The 24,227-nt window shown below is 38.1% G+C and overlaps 1 protein-coding gene across 1 annotated transcript in view; it reads left to right on the top strand.

The window, feature by feature from the left end:
• The first annotated feature begins 627 nt into the window (after positions 1-627).
• Positions 628-24,227, top strand: part of LOC122844493 (FRAS1-related extracellular matrix protein 2-like) — a 68,723-nt gene continuing 45,123 nt past the window's right edge. Inside the window, exons 1-2 of the mRNA XM_044139999.1 lie at positions 628-5,602; positions 10,129-10,218. Coding sequence (XP_043995934.1) covers positions 628-5,602; positions 10,129-10,218 — 5,065 coding nt within the window. The remainder of the gene's footprint in view (positions 5,603-10,128; positions 10,219-24,227) is intronic.

The following is a 24,227-nucleotide window of genomic DNA, read 5'->3' as shown; positions in this document are numbered from 1 at the left end:
CAAAACGTCTGAGTTAAGACTAAAACATTTTAGAACATGAGCATGCTAACTTAATAAATTTGTTAAAAGTGTTTTTACAGGGTAGAATTCAATCCGTTTTGATAAGAGGGGACATACATTGATTAGTTAAAGTCTAATTGATCATTGTACTTAAGGTGTCTGTGTTTTGTAAAATACAATTAAAAACACCTTCATTGTGATATGTCATATTTTATCTTATCACTTCGCAAAGTGCTTGTACTTGGGAAAACCGATAATGGGTGTTGTGCCAAGTCAATTATATCCGTTGGAAGTAATTCAGCTCCTCTTCCTAATCCAGCCTCTTTTGGTGACTGTCAACTGTAGTGCCCATTGGCGATGCTGGTGAGCCCACAAGCCTTCAGAAATCCTCCAATATGTGCAGGGATGGGCGGGAGCAGCTCAGCCAGTGCTTCTCTGGAGCATTAAGTTAAAACTCTTGTGCGCTGTGGAAGCTGAGTATGTGGATGCTTCGAACGGATAGATGTGCGGGAGTCCCATCCATCTGACTCCCATCATTTCTTGGGATTTGATTCTTTTCGAGTGATACAGCCTGGGTGGGCACTGCACGGCTACACATCGACAGCGTCACTGTTTTCGGACGTGAAGATGCTGCTCCGCGGACTTCTCCTGTGCTTTTCAGTAACAGGTTTTGTTTTAGCGCAGCCCAACAGCTCCGGGTTATTTTACGCGCTCCGGTCCGAGCTGTCGGAGGACGCAATCCTGGTGGCCAACAACGGAATACACGTGCCTTTTGGAAGATCGGTCTTCATCGACCCCATCAACGACCTGGTGGTTCAGACGCAGCCGGGAGACCGGTGCAGCATCACCGTGCTGGACAACGACCCGCTCACACAGAGACCGGGGCACCTCTCGCCCAAAAAGTTTCCATGTGATTTTGGTCCGAGCGACGTGATATATTCTCACTACGGCTCCAGGAGTCCGGCTAGGGACAGAGTGCGGCTGCAGCTCAGGTATGATGCTCAAACCGAAACTGTTATTATCCCGTTCATGATGGAGGTGGAAATAGTTTTTACGCAGATGGAGTTACTCACCAAAAACGTGCCACTCGTTGTTGATCGTCTTAAAGGGATTAGTAATCCTATCGACATGAAGATATTAGAGTTTACTTATGATAGAGTCAATTACAAATGCGAAGTGGCATCATTATCCGGCGCCAGCACACTGCCCAGATATGGAAAACTCATTGAGGGAGGTAAACTTTCCACAGTGATGGACTGTGATGAATTCATACATGCGGAAATACGCTACGAGCACACGTTTAACCGTAAAACTCCAAACAGGGATTATGTTCCTATGGTTGTAGAGCTCCACGATAAAGAAGGTAACCTAGTGAAGCAGGAGTATTTTCATCTTATGGTTCGCATCAGAGATGGAGAGGAGAACACTCCCCCCAAACCCAGCTTTGTAACCATGATGATGATGGAGGTGAGCCAGTTTGTGATGACAGCCCTCACCCCTGACATGCTGGCTGCTGAGGATACAGAGTCAGACCCAGAAGAGCTTATTTTTAACATCAGTTCTCCCTTATCTTATGAAGAGGGTTACATAGTCAGCACAGATGACAGAAACCTTCCAATCATCTCCTTCTACCAGAAAGACCTGCAGGATTTGAAAATAGCTTATGTTCCGCCTTCTCTGGACTCGGACACAGAAAGGATTTTTCAGCTTGAGTTTGAGGTGATAGACACGGAGGGGGCTGTCTCGGACCCATTTGCTTTTATGATTGTTGTGAAGCCGATGAACACTTTGGCCCCTGTTGTGACGCGCAACACGGGTCAGCTGCTGTATGAGGGCCAGTCCCGGCCTCTCATCAGCACCCACAACTTGGAGATCAGTGACGAGGACAACCTAGACTCTGTCACAGTCACAGTGGTGGATGGCCTACGGCATGGGGGGCTCATGGTGCTGGGCTCTCAGAGAACATTTTTCACACCTGCTGATCTCACAACAGGGGCTGTTGTCTATCAGCATGATGGTAGTGACACATACAGTGACAATATTATCTTCAAGATGACAGATGGAAAAAATGAAGTTGAATTTCTTTTTCCCATCACTATTGTCCCCACTGATGATGAGTCACCAATCATCAATGCAAACATGGGTCTAGTGCTTTTCAAACACCAAACAATTCCCATGTCGCCTCTCGTGCTCAGTGCTGCTGATATTGACTCTGAAGACTCAACAATTAAATTTACCATTATTCCCCCTTTTTCCACAATCGGAACTGTGCTCCTGCGACAGTCAGATGCCCCGGAGGACCCCTCCTCTTGGAAGTTTAATGCTAAGGATGAAATGTATGAAAAGGAGGTGACAGAATGGCTTCAGAAAGACATCACAGATGGAAAGTTGTTTTACAGGCACACAGGTCCCCACAGCATAGAAACAATCATGGATCAGTTTATGTTCACTGTTCAAGATGACAATGACCCACCTAATTTATCGGGAGTTAGTATATTTGTAATCCGTATTTTACCGATTGATGACGTGTCCCCTGAGCTGTACCCTGGAACTACCCTGCAGATGACAGTTGAGGAGTATGAACTCACTCAATTCACTAAAGAGGTCCTCCGTTACACTGATATGGACTCAGAGGATCGTGACCTCAAATATACACTCATCCAGGCTCCAACTGATACAGATGAAAATAACCCCATTGTATTTGGATCATTAGTGTTGACTGATCGTCCTGACTCTGAAGTGACAGAGTTTACACAAGCTCAAATAAACCATCATAAGATATCCTATGAGCCACCAAACGTGGAACTGGGAATCACGGCCCACGTAGTACAGTTCCGTTACACCGTCGAAGACACGGCAGGGAACAGTGTAGAGGGGGTGTTCACAATCTTTCTGCAGCCAGTCAATAATAACCCACCGCAAATCACAAACACCGGTTTTACTGTGTTTGAAGGTGGAATGCATATTATAACCGCTGCGGAGCTGGATGCCCAAGACCTAGATACAGAAAGCGAAAAGATAACTTTTGCTCTGAGTCGACCACCTAAACATGGCCAGATTAAGGTTGCATTCACTGACCTGGAGAAAAACAGGATTTTCAAACTTGATGATATCTCAGAGGGGAAAATATCATATATTCACAGTGGGGAGGAGACAGTGAGCGATGATTTTCAGCTTGATATTAGTGATGGGGTACATGTTGTGTCTGTGACAGTTAAAGTTATTGTAAAGCCCATTGATGATGAAACTCCCTCCATCAGCCTCCCCTCAGGAACAATTGGGTCTCATATGGACGTGCTGGAAAATGGTGTGGCAGAAATCACAGCAAATGTGATTCAAGGCCATGATGATGATACTGATGATTTTCAGCTAACATTTATAATGGAAGATCCCCCAGTCTTTGGGGAAATATTAGTTAAAGGAGTGCCTGCTGCAAGGTTTACACAAGCTGACATAATTAATGGGGAAGTTGTGTATGCACACACTGGTGGTGAGATAGGTCTCTTCTCTCAGCAAGATGGATTTAATTTGACCCTCACAGACAGGTCTGATGATTGGACAGTAGGGGGCAATATAGTCAGTGGAGTCCATATACAAGTTACTGTCCTGCCTGTTGACAATCAGGCCCCTGAGATTGGAGTTGGGCTTCAGTTCAGCGTTATTGAAGGAGAGAAATATGGTGTTGGCTCTCAGCACTTGAACGCTGATGATAATGACACTCCAATAGATGACATCCTTTGCACTGTCATTGTGCAGCCCATTGCAGGCTATGTAGAAAATATATCCCCTGCTCCAGGCTCAGAGAAGTCAAGGTCAGGAACAGCTATCAGTGCATTTACTCTTAGAGACATAAGGGAGGGAAATATCTTCTATGTGCAGAGCATTCACAAGGGGGTAGAGCCAGTGGAGGATCGGTTCACATTTAGGTGCTCTGATGGCATCAATTTCTCAGAGAACCATTTCTTTCCAATCATAATCATCCCAACAAATGATGAAAAGCCAGAGATTTATTTAAGGGAGATAGTTGTGATGGAGGGGATGAACATTATCATCGACCCTTCGATTCTGAATGGATCAGATGCTGATTTTCCACCTGAGGATCTGATGTTTATCATCTCCAAAACTCCCAAACATGGTGCCATTTTAAATCAGCTATCCACAGGCTCTGTTTTGGTGTCTAACTTCACCTTAGAAGAGATTAGAGAGGCATCGAGTATTATTTATGAGCACGATGACTCAGAGACAACGGAGGACAGCTTTGATATCATTGTGACAGATGGAAAGTATTCTGCACAGAAAACAGCCGTTATTGTGATCATCTCTGTTGATGATGAGACCCCCAGGATGGCTATCAATGATGGCCTGGAGTTGGAAGTTGGAGAGACAAAGGAGATTAATAATAAAATCCTCAAAGCAACAGATTTGGATTCTGAAGACAGCATGCTAATATATATAATCCGATTTGGGCCTGGCCAGGGTCTCCTGCAGAGAAAAACACCATCCGGGTTTCTTGAGAACATCACACTTGGCATGAATTTCACACAATCTGAAATTGATGTAGGACTCATATTGTACACACACAATGGACAAGATGGCTTCAGAGACTTAATCAAATTTGATGTTACTGATGGTATAAATTCACTCATAGATCGTTACTTCTATATCACTGTGGGCAGCATTGACATTGTATTCCCAGATGTGATCAGTAAAGGTGTGTCTCTAAGAGAAGGTGGCAGGGTGACCTTATCCACAGATCTTCTAAGCACCTCTGATCTCAACAGTCCTGATGAGAAATTAGTTTTTACCGTCACACGGGCCCCAGTCAGGGGGCACCTTGAGTGCACAGACACTCCTGGGATACCCATTGGATCTTTTACCCAACTTCAGTTAGCAGGCAGCAAGATTTTTTACGTTCACACCTCTGATGATGAGGTAAAAATGGACAATTTTGAGTTTGAAGTCACAGATGGATACAATCCCATTTTCAGAACATTTAGAATATCTATTGTGGATGTAGATAACAAGAAACCTGTTGTGACTATAAATAGTCTAATTGTCACTGAAGGTCAACTGAAATTAATCACACCCTTCGAGCTAACTGCTGAAGATCAGGACACTGCTGAGAAATTGATAAAATTTACAATAACCCAGTTGCCTGTTCATGGAAAGGTGCTGTACAATCAGTCCACACCTGTTTCCAGCTTTACAAAACAAGACCTCAACGAAAACCTCATCAGCTACAAACACGATGGAACTGAAACACTAGAAGACTCATTCTCCTTCACTGTCACTGATGGCACACACACAGACTTCTATGTTTTCCCCAACACAATTTTTGAGACAAGACGTCCTCAGACTTTGAAGATTACAATTATGGCAATAGACAATGGAGTCCCTCAGATTGTGGTAAATAAAGGTGCAGCCACTTTGAAGATTTTGGCCACAGGTCATTTGGGGTTCCCCATCAGCCCTAAAGTGTTAAAAGTGGAGGACAGGGACAGCATCCCGGCCTCGGTGGTGTTCCGCGTCACTACCCAGCCCAAACACGGCTACATCGTCAACCTGGGACACGGAAACAACTCCATTGATGCCTTTAGTCAAGGTAAGCTCTGACAATAACTCTTAATAGTACATTAACAAGTTACTCTGCTCAGTATTTTACCAGAAAAATACAGAAGCAGTCTCTCAGTGCAAGTTATCAATAATTGTCTAACATAAATTTGTTTGATCAAGTTAGTGTTGCACAAAGATTTATTTAAATTTACACTAAATCTGTTATATAAGTTTACCCATATGCCAAACATGGGATTCAGCAACCTTTCCAATGATTTTTGCCATTGTTTGTTCAGAGCTGCAAAACCTAAACAAGTCTTTAAAGAAGGATAACTTATCATGTTTTATAAGTACATAAAATCTGATTATTATTTTTTATTTATTTTACAGTAATACAACCACAAATGTATCTCTTGTTTTAGGGTCTAGAAAAAGGATAAACATCTGACTTTTTGATAGTTTCCTTAGAAACTTTTTTAAGTTTCTGAGGAAACTTAAGAAAATAACACATTTAGTTTGTTTTTTAATGACAAAGGATGAAAAACTGATTCCTTGAATAATTAGTGACATTCTTTTGCTGACTATTATATAGATGCTGCATGAAAGCATACAAAAAGCCTACAAATATCAATACCTTTAAGTTTTAAAACATTGTTCACTTCTACACTATTTATGACCGAAGTTATAAGAAGTCATTGTGGCTGCCTGTTTCAAACCAGTTTCTCAAAACTTAATTTTGTGGGATATCAGTAAAAACTGAATGGAACTGGTGCTTAAAGAGTCATGTGGTTTAACAGGTTGAAGAGCCCTTGCTCTAACATAACTGTCTGAATGTTTATTGCCATTATAGATAAATCACTGTTATTAGCAATAGGCTGGCATGACATTTTCACAGCGTAAAAGGTTTAAGGAAAAGTATCAAGTTTCACACGATCACAGTAAATGTATTAGATGAACTCAGTGCTTTTAATTAGAACAGAAAACCAATTATATTTTATTTACTATCTTTCTTTTGATAGCCACAGTTTTGAGAAAACACTGCATATTAAGTTCTTAATGTGCAAAATATGCATGTTTTTTAGAGATTTAAAAAAATAATCAAATTTGTCTTTTCTGTAATTGAGACAAAGTTATTTTAGTATGTTTTCTGCCAGCTAACTAGCACTGACAAGCAGTAGGTAAGTAGATATCTAATTGGTACTGCTAGTGATCATTTGTCATAAATTATTTGTTAACAAAATGTTTGAAAACTGTGCCTTGAGAGCATAATTGTCACATTTCTTTGCTCAGAGAAGTTGCTTTTCATCATGTTTTTGTGATCAAATAATTATAACCTCCTAACTTATGATTTGCTATTGAAGAAAAAAGTGTGACATTCAAATTCTCTGTAAATCAGTAAGTTTTTATTAATTTTTCACACTCTGCTACTCAAAGATTTTAATTTATGGGGTTATAATTATTCGTACGTGTGACGAGTGCCAGCTTGGGAATTTCAATAGTTAATACATGGGTATGATTTAAATGTGCCTTGCTCATCAAATCTTAATTAGCAGACCAAAGTTACAGACTGATGTTTTTGTAGACGCAACAGATGAATAATTAATTTTCTTTTCTGCTTCTCCCGGGGTTATGTTCACATCCGATGTTCTCTTTGGAGGTTTGTTAAATGAAGCAGGACAGAGGTAGAGAATGGTGTGAAAAGGTCAGTGCAGAGCTCAAAGTGACAGGATGGTATTTGAGATGCAGTAAATTTCACTGGTTCCGGTCAGTTTGAAGTATTGAAATGCTATGTGTCTTATAAAATTATAGAGAATATATTGACCACCACCACAATGGTTAGTGTGTGACTTTTTACACAGACTGCAGAACGATGTTAAAGTGAAGAATATGATTTTTGCATTTTCCATGGTTAAATAGGGAAGTAGAAACAGGTGTATGTGAAAATATTGGATTTTATTTTTTATTTATTTTTAAACTTCCTTCATGCTTTCTTTCCTCCTTTCATATCTGAATACTGACTGTAAAAATATTTGCTATGAATCAAGAGTGAAGTTTTGTATTAATTCCTGGAAATGTTCTGACATTACCAAGGAACTCTACAGATTTGAATACGGATAAGTATTGACACATGCACAGAGACAACAATGCCACTGATTGCTGTTTGAAGCAATGCAATCATGATGGCATGCCAATTAAGCCAACATGTACAAAAATTCACCTGCTTGCTGTAAGCAAAGATATGAGCTGAGAACACAGAGCGAGAAAGAGCTCTTTAAGCCTGAAAGAGATGGACACTTCTTACAAACAGTGTGCGGCTGCGGTCTTCCAAACTAAAAAGGGCACAGATAAGACGAGTGAAAAAAGCAAAAGAAGCAGCACAGCATTGAAGAGAGGAAGGAGAGTGCAGAGGAGGCGGCTAGGGAAGCGGGGTGAGGGGATGTAAGTGACATGAGAGAAATAAAGAATGAGGGAAGGGTCGTAACAGATTGAGTCAGAGAGACCAAACAGGCTCATCAAAAGAAGCAGTCAGGTGAAAGAGACAATCCTTTGCTCTTTATTTACTTGTCCTTTTTCCAGGGCACTTCCCAAGAGACGAGCTTTTTAAATAATGAATGAAGAGCGTGCCCTCTGTTCACACTGTTAACTTTAGATTTGTAAGGTCCTTAGGTTCAGGTCTATCCTGTAAGGAGGATTCTCTTCTTGCAGGCTAAATCTTTTAGAATAATCACTTACAGTTCTGTTAAAAGTATTTATCCCGTACATAGTTTTTGACTTCTTGCTTTTTTTGTCACACTGTGATGTTTCAAATCATCAAGGAAATCTTAACTTCAGACAAACGAATGAATACAGCATGTACATTTCAAATGAGGATTTCATTTATTAAGGGGGAAGAACAATCCAAATCAGCTTGGTCCTATGTGAAAAAGTAATTGCCCCTAAAACTGACAACTAGGCCACTGTATAAATAAAAAGCAACAACCGACAACAAACATCTGTAGGAACTGGCAGTGAGCTTTTGCATCACTGTGGTGAAACGTTGGCATAGTGTTCTTTACAGAATTGTTTTTATTCAGCCTCAAGACATTGGATCATTAACTTGCCACATAATCTTTAATCCTTAGAAATGGCTTTGTAGAAGGATGTCAGTCAGTGACTTTGTCTTGTCATCTGCTGTTAAATTGCTTTAGATTGGGGCATGATGTGTTGCTTTGAACATGCCTACTTTTTGTGGTTAGCCATGATCTATTTAAGTGGTTTTTTGGTTCTATTGTCTGTCTGCCTGTGTGTAGCTAGCCAAACTGAACAAAAAATGTGATTAATCAAGAGGGTCATTATATTTTCAATTAAGGCCAGGTTGTTTATGCTAGCTTCTTGCTAATTTGTTTGATGATCTAAAACATTAAAGTCTGACTAAACAGTAAAATCAAAAAAGATATGTAAGAGGCGATATACCTGTATATTATTTTATGTATACAAATGCTGTATACATAAAATAATAAAAACAATGGAAAGGAAAAAGCAGACAAGAGGTCACCTACAGTGGTAAACATCCCAGTCAAAAGTCAAAGGTTTTAAGACAAGGCTTTTATGTTATGAACCTTCCTCCTCTGACATCTATTATTTAAGAAGAAACTTTGCTGGGAGAAGGCTTTTTAGCAGCAATGATGATTTCTCTGTGCTATAATAGATGTTTTGTAGTGAATGGTGGGGAGGGAGGTGCCAGCACAGCCCTGTAATTCAGCAAAGTTCAGGAAACAGATGTGTGGTGCCCTGTGCAATCCTATTCTTAACATTCTTACCTTGTCTGTCATTAAAAGATCCACCATCCCCTGATTTTTTTTTCTTATTGTTGATATGGACAGGTTTAAGGCTCTTGAATTTAAACCCTTTTTTCTTGTCTTTGGTTTAGCTTGAGCCGCTTTGGATATCAGGTTTGCAGCCCTTATCGCTCCAGATTACGGATGCATGACTTTCAAAAATGACTTCTCTGGTTGGAAATTGTTCATGCTGAGCACTGATAAGTAATTGAATCAGTGTGATACTAGAGACCTGCTGCTAGTATAACCGATACTAAAGCGGGACAGCTTGCGTCTCTGAACAGTTATTTGAACGGAGGAAGTGTTTGAACAAGCCAAAAGGCTGCGATACAACTTCAAAAGCTTGTTTGAGGCTATTTCTGCAGTCAGCATGAAACATTACATGAATGTTTTTTTAATCACAAAATGCAAATTCTTTCTTAAAATTTTTTTATTTTTTTATTTTTTTTTCCCATTTCCTGTCAAGGACAAATCTCCTAGTTGTATAATCTAGACCTTAGCTATCAGGCAGTTTAAAAATTTCATCATGCCTCACCTCACATTAATTTGACCATGAAATCATTTGGATTAAACTGACCCTCATTTGCATTCTTTTATGTTCTTGTCAAATGTTTTTTGCTTTATAGTTTATTATCTCAGTTTTTGTCAAATATGATCTCAAAGTTGATCTGGTCTTACTTTTAAAGATATTGCAATGTCACATGAGCTCTTCAAGATAGAGGAGTTTTTAAGAAATAAATGTAACTTTCTTTTGCAGCTGATATCGATGACCTGAACATCTGCTATGTACTGAGGGGCGGAGAAAATGCTACTTTGGATCTTTTTCACTTCTCTGTTGAGGATAACGGTAAGAGTTTTTATAATTTTCCAGTTAGCAGCTACTTTAAGTTGCGTAATATCTAAATTTTGGTGAATTTATCAAAACGGAACCAAAAGAAAGAGATTACTTAAATTAAATAAAAGGACTATAAGGACCTTTCTTCCCAGGGTAAATATTTATTAAAAACAAACAAATCAAAAATTAACACATAATTTAAGGATTAAGGCAGAAATGCAAATAAAGTTTATTTGCTATAAAGAGTAACTTAAAAAGATTTACAGGGAGAACAGCATTAGAAAGACGGAAAAATCAAACACCTAAGATATGAACAAAATAGACCTAAAAAGATAAAACTTTAAGTAAAGAAAAAAACAGAGACAAGATAGAAATGATAAACCAGTCTTACGACATTTAACAGTAATGTTTCCACCTGTGACTCCAATAGCTCCTGTGTATTTTTATTTATTTTTAAAATTTTTTCGACAGTTGTTTTGAGAGAGGATGAGCATAAAAACGAAATGCTGCATTGCCTTGTTTAGTCCTCATCCCAGAAACACAGAATGAAAACACCTCTAATGACCCAAGGAGGGAAAGGATTCACAACTGATGTTGTGTAGCAATAGGAGTTTAGTTGTAGTTATGAGTAACTATAAATAATTGCAATAACTGAAAGCATAAGTCCAGCACTAGCGTCATCTGATCACGATGATTCTACACATTCATTCTTTCCATTATATAAGAGTTTATTAACAAAAGAATTGAACACTGGTGCTGAGAGCCATTGTCAGGCTGAAGAAAGGGTTCTTGTGGGTCTTTTTGGCCTGTGGAAGCATCTTATGGGTACCAGCAGTCTAAGCGGTTTGTGGATTGGGTGGTCTCTGAGGGAGAAACATGAGCGTGGGAGAAGTTCAGAAAGGCCATGGAAAATTACTTTTGCATGACTTCGAGGTCTTTTTGTGCTACTTTTTCAGTAGCGTGAACTGCAAATACTTGTTAGAGGCATTGTTTGTGCAGTTGTTGAGTATCAACAATGATCGTAATAACAATAATAGTGTTTTTCACATAAGCAAAAGGCACAATAGTTTGAAAAGTAAAAAAAAAAAAGTAATTTGTGGTTAAAATATAGAAGTCAGCTGACAGGAGAGCAAACAGCCTTTAGACATTAATCCTTAGAGTTTACCTACTTTTACTGGGTCTCTTTATTACTTTCTCAGTCTCAGAGAGTTCTTCATTGGGACTAATTATGGTGATCAATTTGTAAGTCAGCTGCTAAGTATTTTATCCCTTCTCATAGGAAAACAAATTTTTCTAAACAGGTCAATGAAGCACAATTTAGTTTTTTTTTTGTTCTGATTAGATTTGGATTTGCAGATAAAATGATTTGTCAGTCAAAGCCGTGATACTGAACATTAGCTCTGACAAATCCGTAGGTCTCTTTTTTGCATTCATGGGCTGCAAATTATGTTTTGGTCAAATTTAGTAGTGAAGTGATCAGATACTTATCTGATAATTATCTTTTGTGATGCCAATCAAACAAGTATATTTTTTTTACAGTTCTAGAAGTTAATGAATCATCCCCATTAATAATAATAATGTTTGTGTACATGTACATTTGACAAAACATTGCAAATGTTTTTTTAACACTTTTTTAATATGAAAATAAATTTTAAGTTCTGACATTTAAGATATAAGACACATAAGCCATAGACTGTAACATTAAGGCTGACCTTAGTTTATATTTTGTCAGTATAAGAAATATGAAAAGGAAACTATTGAGCATTGTCACTATTAAATATGCTTTACTTTTACTTGTAAAACCAGAATCAAATTTTTCAATTCAGGTAAACACTGTCATATATTTTTTTCCAGTTGTGTTCAAGATATGACAATTTAACAATCAGCATATTTTATTCAATATACATCCCTAATGTGTGCATCTCCCTGCAAAGAAATCATCTTACAATAGCAGCCACTTTCTGATGTAAGAAGTCTTTGTTATTTAGGGAGACATTAAGAGGTGTGTGTATCTGTTTGACATCAGCAAATTACAGGAAACAAGTACAGATACTTTGAACATAACAAGATAAAATCACAAGTAAATGTAGAGTTAGAAAATTGCTTGGTAAAAGCATAAAACACTCAATGGAAAGCTAAAAACATCAAGAGAAACAAGAAATATTATTTAAATTCAGCAATGATGCAAACAAGCATAAAAAAATAAACGCATAGGAAAGGAAAAGAAACTAATACCCTGTAGGTTTAAACAGCTTTCAAAACAGGCTGATTTTTTTTTTTTTCAATTGTCTGCTCTTTATATTTGGGGATCTTTATAAGTTATAAAAATAATGATTACTTTGATCAATAAAGCAATATATTTTAATGACCAAAACAAAGAAATAAATCACCGAATTTCAACATAAAGCATTTCACATAACTCTAACCGGCTTCTATTTCATTGCTAAGGAACAACATCTGGGTGGCAAGTGGTGTAGATAGAGAGCAATATAGCTGTCTGGGGTTCAGTTCCTGACCTAGGGATTATGCTGCATGTCTTTCACCCTTCTCCCTCCCTCACCATTACCTGTCTGATTACAATGGCACAAAATCTGAGTATGAACTATATTCACCTCACAGCGAGTGAGAGGGGGCGCTAAAGCGATGTCAGTAAACATATTTTAGTCTGCATTTTTGTATCTAACAGCTGTTTGTGTGTGTGTGCAAATGATGTGATAAATTACAGAGGCACAGCACTGATTAGGTGCCTCTCTGCTCCTTTACCTACACTCTTGTTACTTACCCACACACACTATAAATTTTCTTTTACAAAAAGGCTTTCTTCTTGCCACTTTTCTGTGAAGGCCAACAGATGGACTACGAACAGGACAGTCGTTGTCCTGTGGAGTCAAACTCCCACCTTACTTGTGAATCTGTGCAGGTCCTCCAAATTACCAAGGGCCTTTTGGCTGCTTCTCTTAATAAGGTTCTCCAAGCTAACCTGTCTTCAGATGAATAGATATGTCTTGAGAACAGTTGGATTTATACTCAAGTTAAGTTACAAACAGTTGGAATTTATTTAGTGATTGTGCTATATGTGTGATCTCAGAGTAAAGGTAGTTAGATAGTATAGCACTTGATACATTTCAATTTTTTACTAAAAAACATGTCACTTTCCTTTCACTTGTTAATAGTTCACAATTTTCTGTTTGTCATTGTAGGATCAATACACTAACATTTGTACTTGTAATAAGATAAAATATAGACAAGCTCATGTTGTGAAGATAACCATTTAGTTTAGTGTTAGTATGTGTGAAAACAAGTTAATTTGGCAGAACATAAAGTTACACATGCTTTAATGAATTCCAGATATGCTTGCATTACATTATGTGGTCACATACATAGTTGGAGGGCACCTCTTATGCTGTGTGAGAAACTTCACAAACACCTATAGGACAATTAGTGCAGAACCTTTTAGCCACACGGCATCATGTATCACTGGACACATAATTAAAGGTCAAGGCTGGGTTCATATGTAATTTCTTTGAATTTGTTGGCTCATCAAAGTTGCAATCTTTAGTAACACATAGAAATGTGAATCTGGCTTAGATGCTAATGTGTTTGCCACCAGTTTTAAAAACTAGACAATACTTACAAAAGCTGAAAGTTAGCTATGTCCTGTCTTTAATCATGGAGATTTTCTCAATTTGAATAGAAGCTTTCCTCCACCATTATTTTTTAGACATTTACCTAAAGGCAAGTGTTAGTGCATAACAGAATAACCATTTTTTTAAATGCAGCTAAAAAAATGAAATGTTATTGACCATGCAAGTAAATGCTTATATTATTTTCTTTTCCTCTCCTGGGGCAATATTTTGGCTAAATGTGGAAGGCTTATAAAATGAAATAGTCAAGGCCATGATTTTCTCTTTACTGTGTCGTCTTTGTCCTCTGTAATCCTCTCAAGAGTTTAAGCAAATTTGTTCTGCATTTAAAATTTGCAGAGGAAAACAACATTTTTAGATACGTTGTTAAAGTCCATCATTTTAGAAGCAAGGATGATGCAAAACATAAATCTACACCTAAATGAGGTTTCCTGTTATGAACAAGATTAGTTTGATCACTGATCCACACTTGTGCGTTTTCACGCTTACGCAGGCAATCCCACACAAGCACACACAGTGTGAGCATGGAGGGGCTGCCGCAGGCTGAGGGGCGGTCAGTGCCTCAAGCACAAAGAGGTGTTTGATATTTAAGAGCCCAGGCAGCATTGTGGGTAATGAGAGCCCTAGGCATATGAGCTGAGCAAGGCTCTGAGGGAGCCGTTAGTAATTAGGTGTCCCTATTACAGACGAAGAGTGGCAGGAAGAATGTTCTCCATCAGGTGAAGAACAGTTAAGATCTCTGTTGCTAATTCTGATGGATTTTTCACACGCTTCAGTTTGAGATGTTGTGAAGTTCACTCACTGTAATGTGAGGGAAGTGTATGCAAACACAAATCAGTTGTAACATTTATTTGGCAGTGGGTGTTTGGATTTTATATTGTGCCTTGGGACCATATTTGTGGTAAATCAGTTATACATAAGTAGGTTGAATTAAACATATTTATATAAAAAAGTAACATTGAAAGGTTGGTGGATTTTATCAATATGTTTAAATGCAAACTCTGCCCTGTATGTTTATGTACATTCTTTTAAACATAACTCTGAAAAGTTAGAATGTGACATGACAAAACCAGGAACAAGTTGCCAGAGCAGGAATGTAGAAATAACATAAAAACCATGAATTTCTGAAAAAAAAAAGTGATTCTTGATTTTTTCAAAAATATATTTGTTGAAGTCTTAAAGAACCCACCCCAGTTTTTGAAAGGAACACGTCTAATTAAAATTGCCACTAGAACATTTTAAGCTTTCCACTTGGGACACTGTTGTGCAGCTGCAAACATGCCAGGACTACCTATATGATGGGGATTTTTCAGAACATAATTACAGTAAATTTGCTTAATGGAAACATGCTATTTTAAAAAAATGTCACATTTTTCAATATTTGTTTTTGCGCTAGGGTGAGGTGGCATTTCAACCATATTGAAATAGATGCATTTCGCAAAACTGCAATGGAAATACTTTGTTTTGCATCACCTGAGTCATTTGATCAAAAGCTGGATGTTCCTACTGGTACAAACAACAAAGAAGACGGCAGAAAGTGGTAGAAGGATGATGGTTTGTTTTGTTTCTTTTGGACAATGTGCAGTTCACAGCATCACACAGTTCATACCAAGGTGTGTGACATTCGAAAGTGTTGAATTCATAGGTCTTCTGGAAAAATGTCGCTCCCAAGTGTAAGGGATTTGTAAGTCCAACCCCAGAATAACGTCTCCTCTGAAGGCTGGTAGATGATGGCTGCTTGTTCCAGGGCTAAAATATGAATACATCTCATGTAACTCTTTTGAATGACTTTTACCTGTAAGCTATGGTGGCTTGGCTTATTTTAAGTAGTCAGTGCATACTAGAGTTACGCTTAAAAAAGAAAGCAGGTTCAGGTATTTTAAACAATGGGAAAACAATACCACATCTTGAAAAATGGCTTAATTTTGAAAGTTGCATCAATCTAGTCAATAGTATATTTTATATTTTGTCTGTATTCCATTTAAGATCTAAGAAAAAATTCCCACCAAAATCTCTGACTATACAACAGAAGATCAGGTACAATTTTTTTTCTTTAAACCCACACCACTGACTGCAAACAAGATTGATTGTTCCATCAGAATCCTTTCATCCCAGCAGCAACACCCTCTGCTCCCATAAGTACCAGCACTTAATCTAGATTTACATATCCACCTAAAACTCTAATTGCCTCGTCTAGATCTGCATTTCATCCACGTTGCACTGCACAAAGTTCACATTACATGAATTCTATATTCACCCTTAATAGTAGGAAAATGCTTTGTGTACGACTTTGCAAGTGTTAGAGGACTAATTATCACTATATTTTCTGCAAGGACAATTTTTTCTTATCTGTTTTGTTTGTGCTTGATAGATGGAGTGTATATCTGTGTTATCGCTGTGAATATTTTCTCATGTCTTCAAAGGGCCTTTTCCCCTCCTTCTTAAAAGCAGTGCGAGAGTCAAGATAAAATGTCTGCCCTTTCATTAGCCCCCCTTTCTGTTAAATAAGAGTGACAAATTATCTATGTGCTTACAGATTTTCTTTCACAGGTTAGAAAAAGTTGATATTTCAAAAACTTGACTAACTTTCTGACTCTGAGAAGAACAAAATAGCTATTTCTTCGCTTTAGGCTCAGATTGTGGAAATCTTTTGCAATAATTTGTCTGAATAAAAGTGTAAATTGAAAAAGCTAATTTAGTTCTGAAAGGGAAGCTCTTCAGGTGAATTGAGAAGTGTTTTTGTACCTCAGTAAATCATACCAATTGGGTTGGTAACTCACACTGAGATAAACAGTTTTATTTTGCAAGCGATTTCATATTAGTACATGCAAGATACTTTTGTAACTCATGTAAGAAAATTATACAAATACCTAATGGCCTGGATTTGAAAAAGAAAATAAGCATCAAGAGCAGGGGAGCCCGAACTTTTTGAGACCAAGATCTACTTTTTCTGTCACCAGCCGGCTGAGATCTACCTCAACACGAAGATATAAAAATTGTAAATGAAACTCTATTGACTTATTACATATGCAAATATCAATCAGTTATAGCAGAAATATTAAAGTGATAGAAGACCTGATGCGGTTTCTTCCTCAGTGAGATTCTGACCCCAGGAGGAGGTTACTGGTTTCAGAAGCTGTTTGCAAACCTGAGGCTAGCAGGTATTAATTGGTTATTGAAGAATGTTTGTTGTGAATGACGTATACTCACAGACAAAAGAGGTAATTAGTCCAAGTTTGTCGTTTATTGAACATTCAGAAACTACAGCGGCTGTAATGAGCCACAGCAAAGGTAAAATAACCCTAACAGGTGATCAACTCAAAACCACTCGTACCTTTTTACTCTCTGTCTCTCTTTGTTCTTTTAGCACAATTGTTGCCATTGGAACTGCCTGCGCCCCGCAAGCCGAGCAGAGATTACGTTAAAACACAATACTCAGTCCGTTAAGATATTAGGTTATCAGACTTGATATTTGTTTCGTGATTATTAATAAGCGCTCCCCTGATCACAGCGGTGGTTGATTAGCTAATTTAAACTTCTGCTCTGAGTCAATCTTTGAGTCGCCTTTTTTTAATTAATTGAACTGAAATGCATATGACACACAACACCTTGTTGAAACAATAATTATTGAGATCTTTAATTTGAACACATTTTGTTGATTTTTTTTATTTTTTAATAAAGTTACAAATGTTTTGGACCTTTGAATATTTTGATAAGCGGGTCAGAAGAGTTCAGCCTCTTGGCGGTGTTCAGTTTGTCACCTACTGTCTAGATCAACTCAAAACCTGGGACCGACGTATTGAACATCCCTGATCTAGATTGCCGGGTAAACGTTTACAAACTCATCAACGGCATGAATGTCTTGTTCATTTCAACTGATGAATTGGAAACACTCTCTTCCCAGGTGGAATTGTAATGTCACACACATCTGCTATTAAATTAAACAAAAAGATTTTCTCCAATCACCAAATGATGATTATGGATTCACACATACTACTATATTTTGCTAAATGTCCCATACCATTTTACATAGAAACACTTTTTGTAGCCATCAACCACGCTTTGGTGGTTTGAACTGGACATTTGAAATGGCGAAAATGTTTTAAATAATTATTTAAAAAAAACAAAATAATATCAGCCATGGACTTATTAAGTATACAAACTTCTTACTTACAATGTATGTTAAGTACACTTCTTTCCAAAAGCTAAGAATAAGTAATGTTACTCACAATAAATAAAAATCCAAAACATTAGATAAAGTTTTTGTTTTGTTTTGCTTGCAGTGGCTAGCATCAATAAAACTTCCCAAAAACAAACATTTAAATGAGCTGTCACCATGGTTACAAATGAGCCAGGTTAATATGCTTACCTTTTCCGTAGTTAGCGTCTGTCTGTTGTTAAATCACAGTGCACTGACCTGTGTCAGTAATACATCAGGATTCACTACAGAGGAGTACATCCTCTGGCCATAGAAGTAAATTATCTTTATCTGTCTGAATTCAGGAGTTTACTGTCACTCTCTCCTCTCAGCTCTGCTCTCCACTCTTTAATCTCTTCACCACCATTCTCATTCCTGTTTCTTTTTTTACACTTTCAGCCTTAGATGTTTGTTCATTGTGATTTATTCATTTCCTGTGCTTTTAAAATGCTCACCATCTGTGCTTGTTGTATGTTCGTTTTTTCAGTGCTGTTTTCGGCTGTCTATCGCCACCAGTTCAGTGACATTCGGTCTTATTACTTAATGTTCCAATCTTGTTCAGTTAAATTTCCCACTACGCTGTGGGTTCTTTTATGACTTATGATAAGTGTTGACTCTGTTTCAGTCACCAGCTATTGGATATAAAATTCATGTTTGTCTGTGCTTGCTGTCTCTATCTCTCAAAGAGTGGATGGCTCTCTCTCTTGTAGGATTATGGCGCATTCTGCTATGTTACTCATAATTATTTGCATTTCATTACGACCTTGAGATGAGAGCGTCAGACTTTCAGGGTTGTCGAGGGATTTTTCATCACTTTAATCATGTACGACTAGGATTTTCTAGAGCCTGACAACCAATGTTTGATTTTTCTACACTGATGCTTAAAATTATTGCCAAAAAATGTTTGTATTCATATATTTTTCTGTCTAATTACCACACCCTGTGATGAACAATGGATCTGGACTCTATTAATCTTTAAAGCTATTTGTTTTGCTAAAAAACAGTTTCATCTCAATAGATAACAATATCATTGAAAAGCTTATTTATTTCAACAATTTAATTCAAAGAATGTAGTGATATGTTAAATGTAATCATGATATATTTCAAATATTTGTTGCTTTTAATCTGATTTTATTACATTACAACAAATTAAAATCAAAAGGCAATATCTAGGGAAATTAGAATGTTACAAAAAGACTATTAAAGGAATTAAAATAAAACAGAAATCTGATGATGGTGCTGTGGTGGCGGAGGGGGTAATCACAACCCACATATGGAGGCCCTCGTTCTCGATGCGGCTGTTGCAGGTTCGATTCCTGGCCTGGTGATCATTCCCACATGTCTTCCCCCTTCTCTTATTACCCACTTTCCTGTCAATTCACTATCAAATAAAGGCCACAAGAGCCAATAAAACCTTTTTAAAAAAAAAAAAAAAAAAAAAAGATGTTAGTTCATAATCACAAAGAAGGTAGACCACAATGAGTCATTGTTAAAGAAAAGGAGGGCAGGGTGGTTGTGTTTTTTAGTGTTGGGTTTAAGCTGGAAGTTGAATGGAAGGAAAATATCCAAAGAGACTCTATGGAGTCCTGTGAAGAAAAAGATAAGAGATAACACAACCAACAAAGCAAATGAGCTAAAGGTAACTAATAAAACAACATGGACTCCCTTGACACCTGAGCACAACTACAAACTGATCATCTTTATTTTATTGCAGTAAATCCCATCTGACTTACATCCTGCCCTTTCCGTCCTATTATTTGCGAAAGGATTCACATATAATCCCTCTTCTTTGCTGTTTTGCCCTTTCATCTATCATCTAATTATTTCTGGTCTCCTGCTTTGTCATTTATAATAAATCCAAGTTGGCCAGTAATTCATACTTCAAACTCTTAAGCATTGTAATGTAAGGTATTGCTTCTTTTGTATCAGTCTGTTCACAATAAAGTATAGAAGTACTCAGCGGTTTTGAGCTTTTTTGGAGACATACCTCATTGTTTGCAGGTGAAATACTTCAATTCATCCATCCATCCATCCATCCATTTTCTGTTCACCCTTGTCCCTTAGTGGGGTCGGGAGGGTTGCTGGTGCCAATCTCCAGCTACATTCCGGGCGAGAGGCGGGGTTCACCCTGGACAGGTCGCCATGTATGTCTCTGTGTTGCCTTGCAACACAGAGACGTACAGGACACACACAACCATTCACACACACACACACTCACACCTAGGGAGAATTTAGAGAGACCAATTAACCTGACAGTCATGTTTTTGGACCGTGGGAGGAAGCCGGAGAACCCGGAGAGAACCCACGTGTGCACAGGGAGAACATGCAAACTCCATGCAGAAAGACCCCGGGCCGGGAATCGAGCCCAGGACCTTCTTGCTGCAAGGCAACAGCTCTACCAACTGCGCTACTGTGCAGCCCCTACTTCAATTCAGTTATATATATATATCTATATATAGTTTATATATAGATATATATATATCCATCCATCCATCCGTCCATTTTCTGAACACCCTTCGTCCCTAATGGGGTCGGGAGGGTTGCTGGTGCCCATCTCCAGCTGTGTCCCGGCGAAGACCTGTCCAGGGTTCACCCTGGACAGGTCGCCAGTCTGTCGCAGGGCTATATATATATATAGCCTATATATATATATAAATATAAATATCTGAGAACAATGAAAGCAGAAAAGAAGTTAAAAGAGAAAACCAAAGCTTTCAGTTAGTATTTTATCATCTTGGGTCAAGTTTTGGTCTCAGCAGTGCCAGTAATGGGCTACATTAAACTCATCCCTCTTAAATAATAAAGTGAAGCCAATGGGAGATACTGGAGTGGTGGCTCTGTGATGAGCACTCCTTTTGGAGAGCACAAAATTTTATAGGTGTCGTCATTCATCCGACTCTATGAAGGCGTGCATAACGGGCATGCCGTAGCTTCTGCATAAATGCACGATAAATGTGCATACAGATATGCTGAAGTACCTGAAGGAAGTCACTGCTTCCTCCTCCCTAAGGATTCCCCCTCTGAGCTACGCCTAGGGTCATAAACGGCTGTCTTTGTAGACATCAGTGGAAAAACCCCACGGTTATTAAGTGTATCACAGGAACTTCAAAGGAGTGAAAGATTCTCTGCCTCAGATGTCACTTTCTTGTGGTTTTTTTGTGTCCAAGATGGCTTAAGGTGTCTCAGCAGCAAAGTCATGCCCAATGGCAATTGGACACAAGTTGGAAGCAATGCATTATTCCATCAGACACCACTTTTATCTCCTGCAATTGAATTGGTGCATACTTTGGGTGCAATGCAAGTGGGATTCACTTCCTTTATGCCCAAAAGTGCATTTAGTGGGATAAACAATAAAACAAATATTGTATTCACCTCTAGATTTTGTTCAGTTTGAAGTTATAAGCAGTGATTCATGTGGTGGAGGGAATGATCAAACGCAGTATAAATGATTAAAGCAAATTAGAAGTTGAGAAAGTCAAGACTACTGATATTCTTATAAAATGCCAACCAATTAAACTGTAAGAAATGCATAATTTGATTCTTTTGTTTTGATTATATCAATGTACTTAAATTTGGTGAGTGCACAAAAAACTCTCATTACCTCAGGGCAGGTTCGCCAAACCTTCAAAACTAGTTTGTCTTCATATTTTTAGCAGAAAATGAGATTTGAGCTATTTGAGCTTAGAGTCTATCTGGATTTAGTGTTGCTCTTGTAATATCTTTTGTGCCTCTCTTGATATTGAAATATTGATGTTTTAGCAGAGTGCGCAGCAAAAAACTTCACATGTTTTTCAGAAGATTTTTACAGTGAAAAAACAGTTAGAGTGTTGGTGGTAACTTTCTTTGCTTGCCCAATAAAGTTAATTTCTGTTACAGATGCACCAAAACCAACACCTGCAGCACACATGTACTGTACAAGAACAGCACCAGTGTGCTACATGATATTCTCAATTTATATAGGGAGCACTTTCCAATGCAACCACACTACAAAGAAAAAGTAAAGAAAGTAAATGCATCATCATTAATTTTTAGCACATTTTTGAGAAACGTTTGACTTAGTTGCATTTATTTATTTGATATCGACATTATGTCTGAATTGTAAATGTCTTGTCAATATGGAGCCTGTAGTTCTTCATTCAGTCTCTGATAAAGCAATCCAGCAACAAGTGAGGAGATGTCACAAGAGCACAAGCTTATGAACACACAACTGACAACAGATTTTATACATCCATTTTATCTGGCAGTGACGACTCCCTCTCTACAGGGCCTTGCAAATGTATGGAAAGGCACCGTGTTTCTGAATAGTGCATGTTTTTCGCAGTGGTATATTTTTGTTTCTATATAGTGACTGTCAACTTTACATTACTACTTTAATATTACTCACAATTACCAGAAATGGCAAAATATGATTTTGTCCCTTATCCAGGTTGCAAAACAAAGTAGACATGACTTATTTGGAACATACATGTCAATTAATGTCACTGTGAATATGGAATATCAGTATTTCCCTCATTGGACTTACGCATCTTGAGTGACAAAAGACTGAAAATAGAGTGGCCTTGGAATTTATATAAAAAAAATATTGCTGATTTGATGCTGTTTCTTTCCTCTTCAAGCATCAAAGTTTTTCTGATGTTTATTTCATTACAAAGGTTGTTTATCAAGGCCAACAGCAAAGCAAATTTGCAAGATTTAATTTTCTTCTGATATAAATAAAAATATGTTGAAATTGAATCTAGAGCAGTAAAGAACCCATATTCATATCTAACTAGAGACATCATTCACCACATGTAGTTTCTTTCTGGTGTAAAACGTGTTGTTTTCTCAAGCTTTTTTAGCTTTGTAATTCAATTCTGTATAACTGTCCACTGCGGCAAAACTCAAATGAGAACATAGACAGTGAACCATATTTATTTTTCCCCTCCAGGGGGTCTTTTGTGGGCTCTAGTGTCCCTTATATGACAGTAGGCTGACAGGAAAGGGGGGAGGAAGACATGCAGCAAATGTCAGTCGGGTCCGGGAATCAAACCCGCAACGGCAGCGTCGAGGACTCAAGGCCTCCAAATGTGGGTTGCACTATCCCCTACACCACCACAGCACGCCCAACAGTGAACCATATTTTAAAAGAGAAAATTAAAAAAACATCTTTTAGGCACTTGAAAGGGAGGTGAGTTTAAGTCTCCTAGCTCCATCACAGCATGAAACCTTTTCACGCTCCTGTACAGGAGGGTTTCATGCCTTTTAATATTAAGGCTTTTTAGTCCGAGGGTAATCTCATCTGACATTACAGCACTCAGAATTAACTGGGTAAAGTACATCCCAAGACATTGCAGAGACAGTGGCAGTCAGACATCAGATATTTTCTTTTAGGGCTTCTCGGGGGTGCCGTGATCCTTGGAATTTGTCATACAGAAGCAATAATCTCAAATTGGTCTGAAAAGAAAAGGCAAAGAAAACAAACCTGTGTGCTGAATTTTTCTCAGTAAAATGTCTTAAAGGAATGTTGAAAGTGTTTTTTCCCTGCATTGAGAACTATTTCAAAGACATCTTCTGTGTATTGTCAGCATACGTGAGAGGTCTTTCATCCCTTTAAATGGCTGGAGGAATAAAGCATTCTGTAGCCTGCTGCTTCAGATTCCTATTGTTTGTGCACAGCCTCTCGCCCTCACTGAGAGGTCACGAAAAAGGAACATACACACAAACAAACTTCAACATAGACATGAACTAAGATTTGTGTGTCAGTTTACCAGGCATTCAGTATCATGGGTGAAAGCCAGGGTTGCAGTTTGGAGTGTGGTTGGAATTGGAGCGATGTAAACGTGTGCAATTCAGAATGTGCAGCTGATACGTGAAGCTTAAAGTTGGCCTGAAGGCCTTTTGAGAGGGAGATACATGACCTCTGATTATATTAGCAGTCTCCTCACCTCAGCATGTTGTGGATGTGTCTGCCGGGCTGGAAAGTGCTGAACTTTTCACCTCGTCTGTGTGTTTTAGCACCATGTCAGCAAACCATGTTAGAGCTTTATTCTGTTCAAAAAAAAAAAAAAAAGCTGAAGCGAACGGGTGTTTGACTGCGGAGATGGATGAAATCATCTTTGCTCTTAATTATGGATGTGACAGAGAAAGCACCACCCTGTTTGCACTGGGATTACTGAACAACAGTTCTGCCCGGCATCACT

This window comes from Gambusia affinis, linkage group LG15, assembly GCF_019740435.1.
Source record: "Gambusia affinis linkage group LG15, SWU_Gaff_1.0, whole genome shotgun sequence".
Lineage (NCBI taxonomy): Eukaryota > Metazoa > Chordata > Actinopteri > Cyprinodontiformes > Poeciliidae > Gambusia > Gambusia affinis.
Note: the sequence above shows the minus strand (reverse complement) of the source record. Positions and strands in the feature narration are given on the sequence as shown.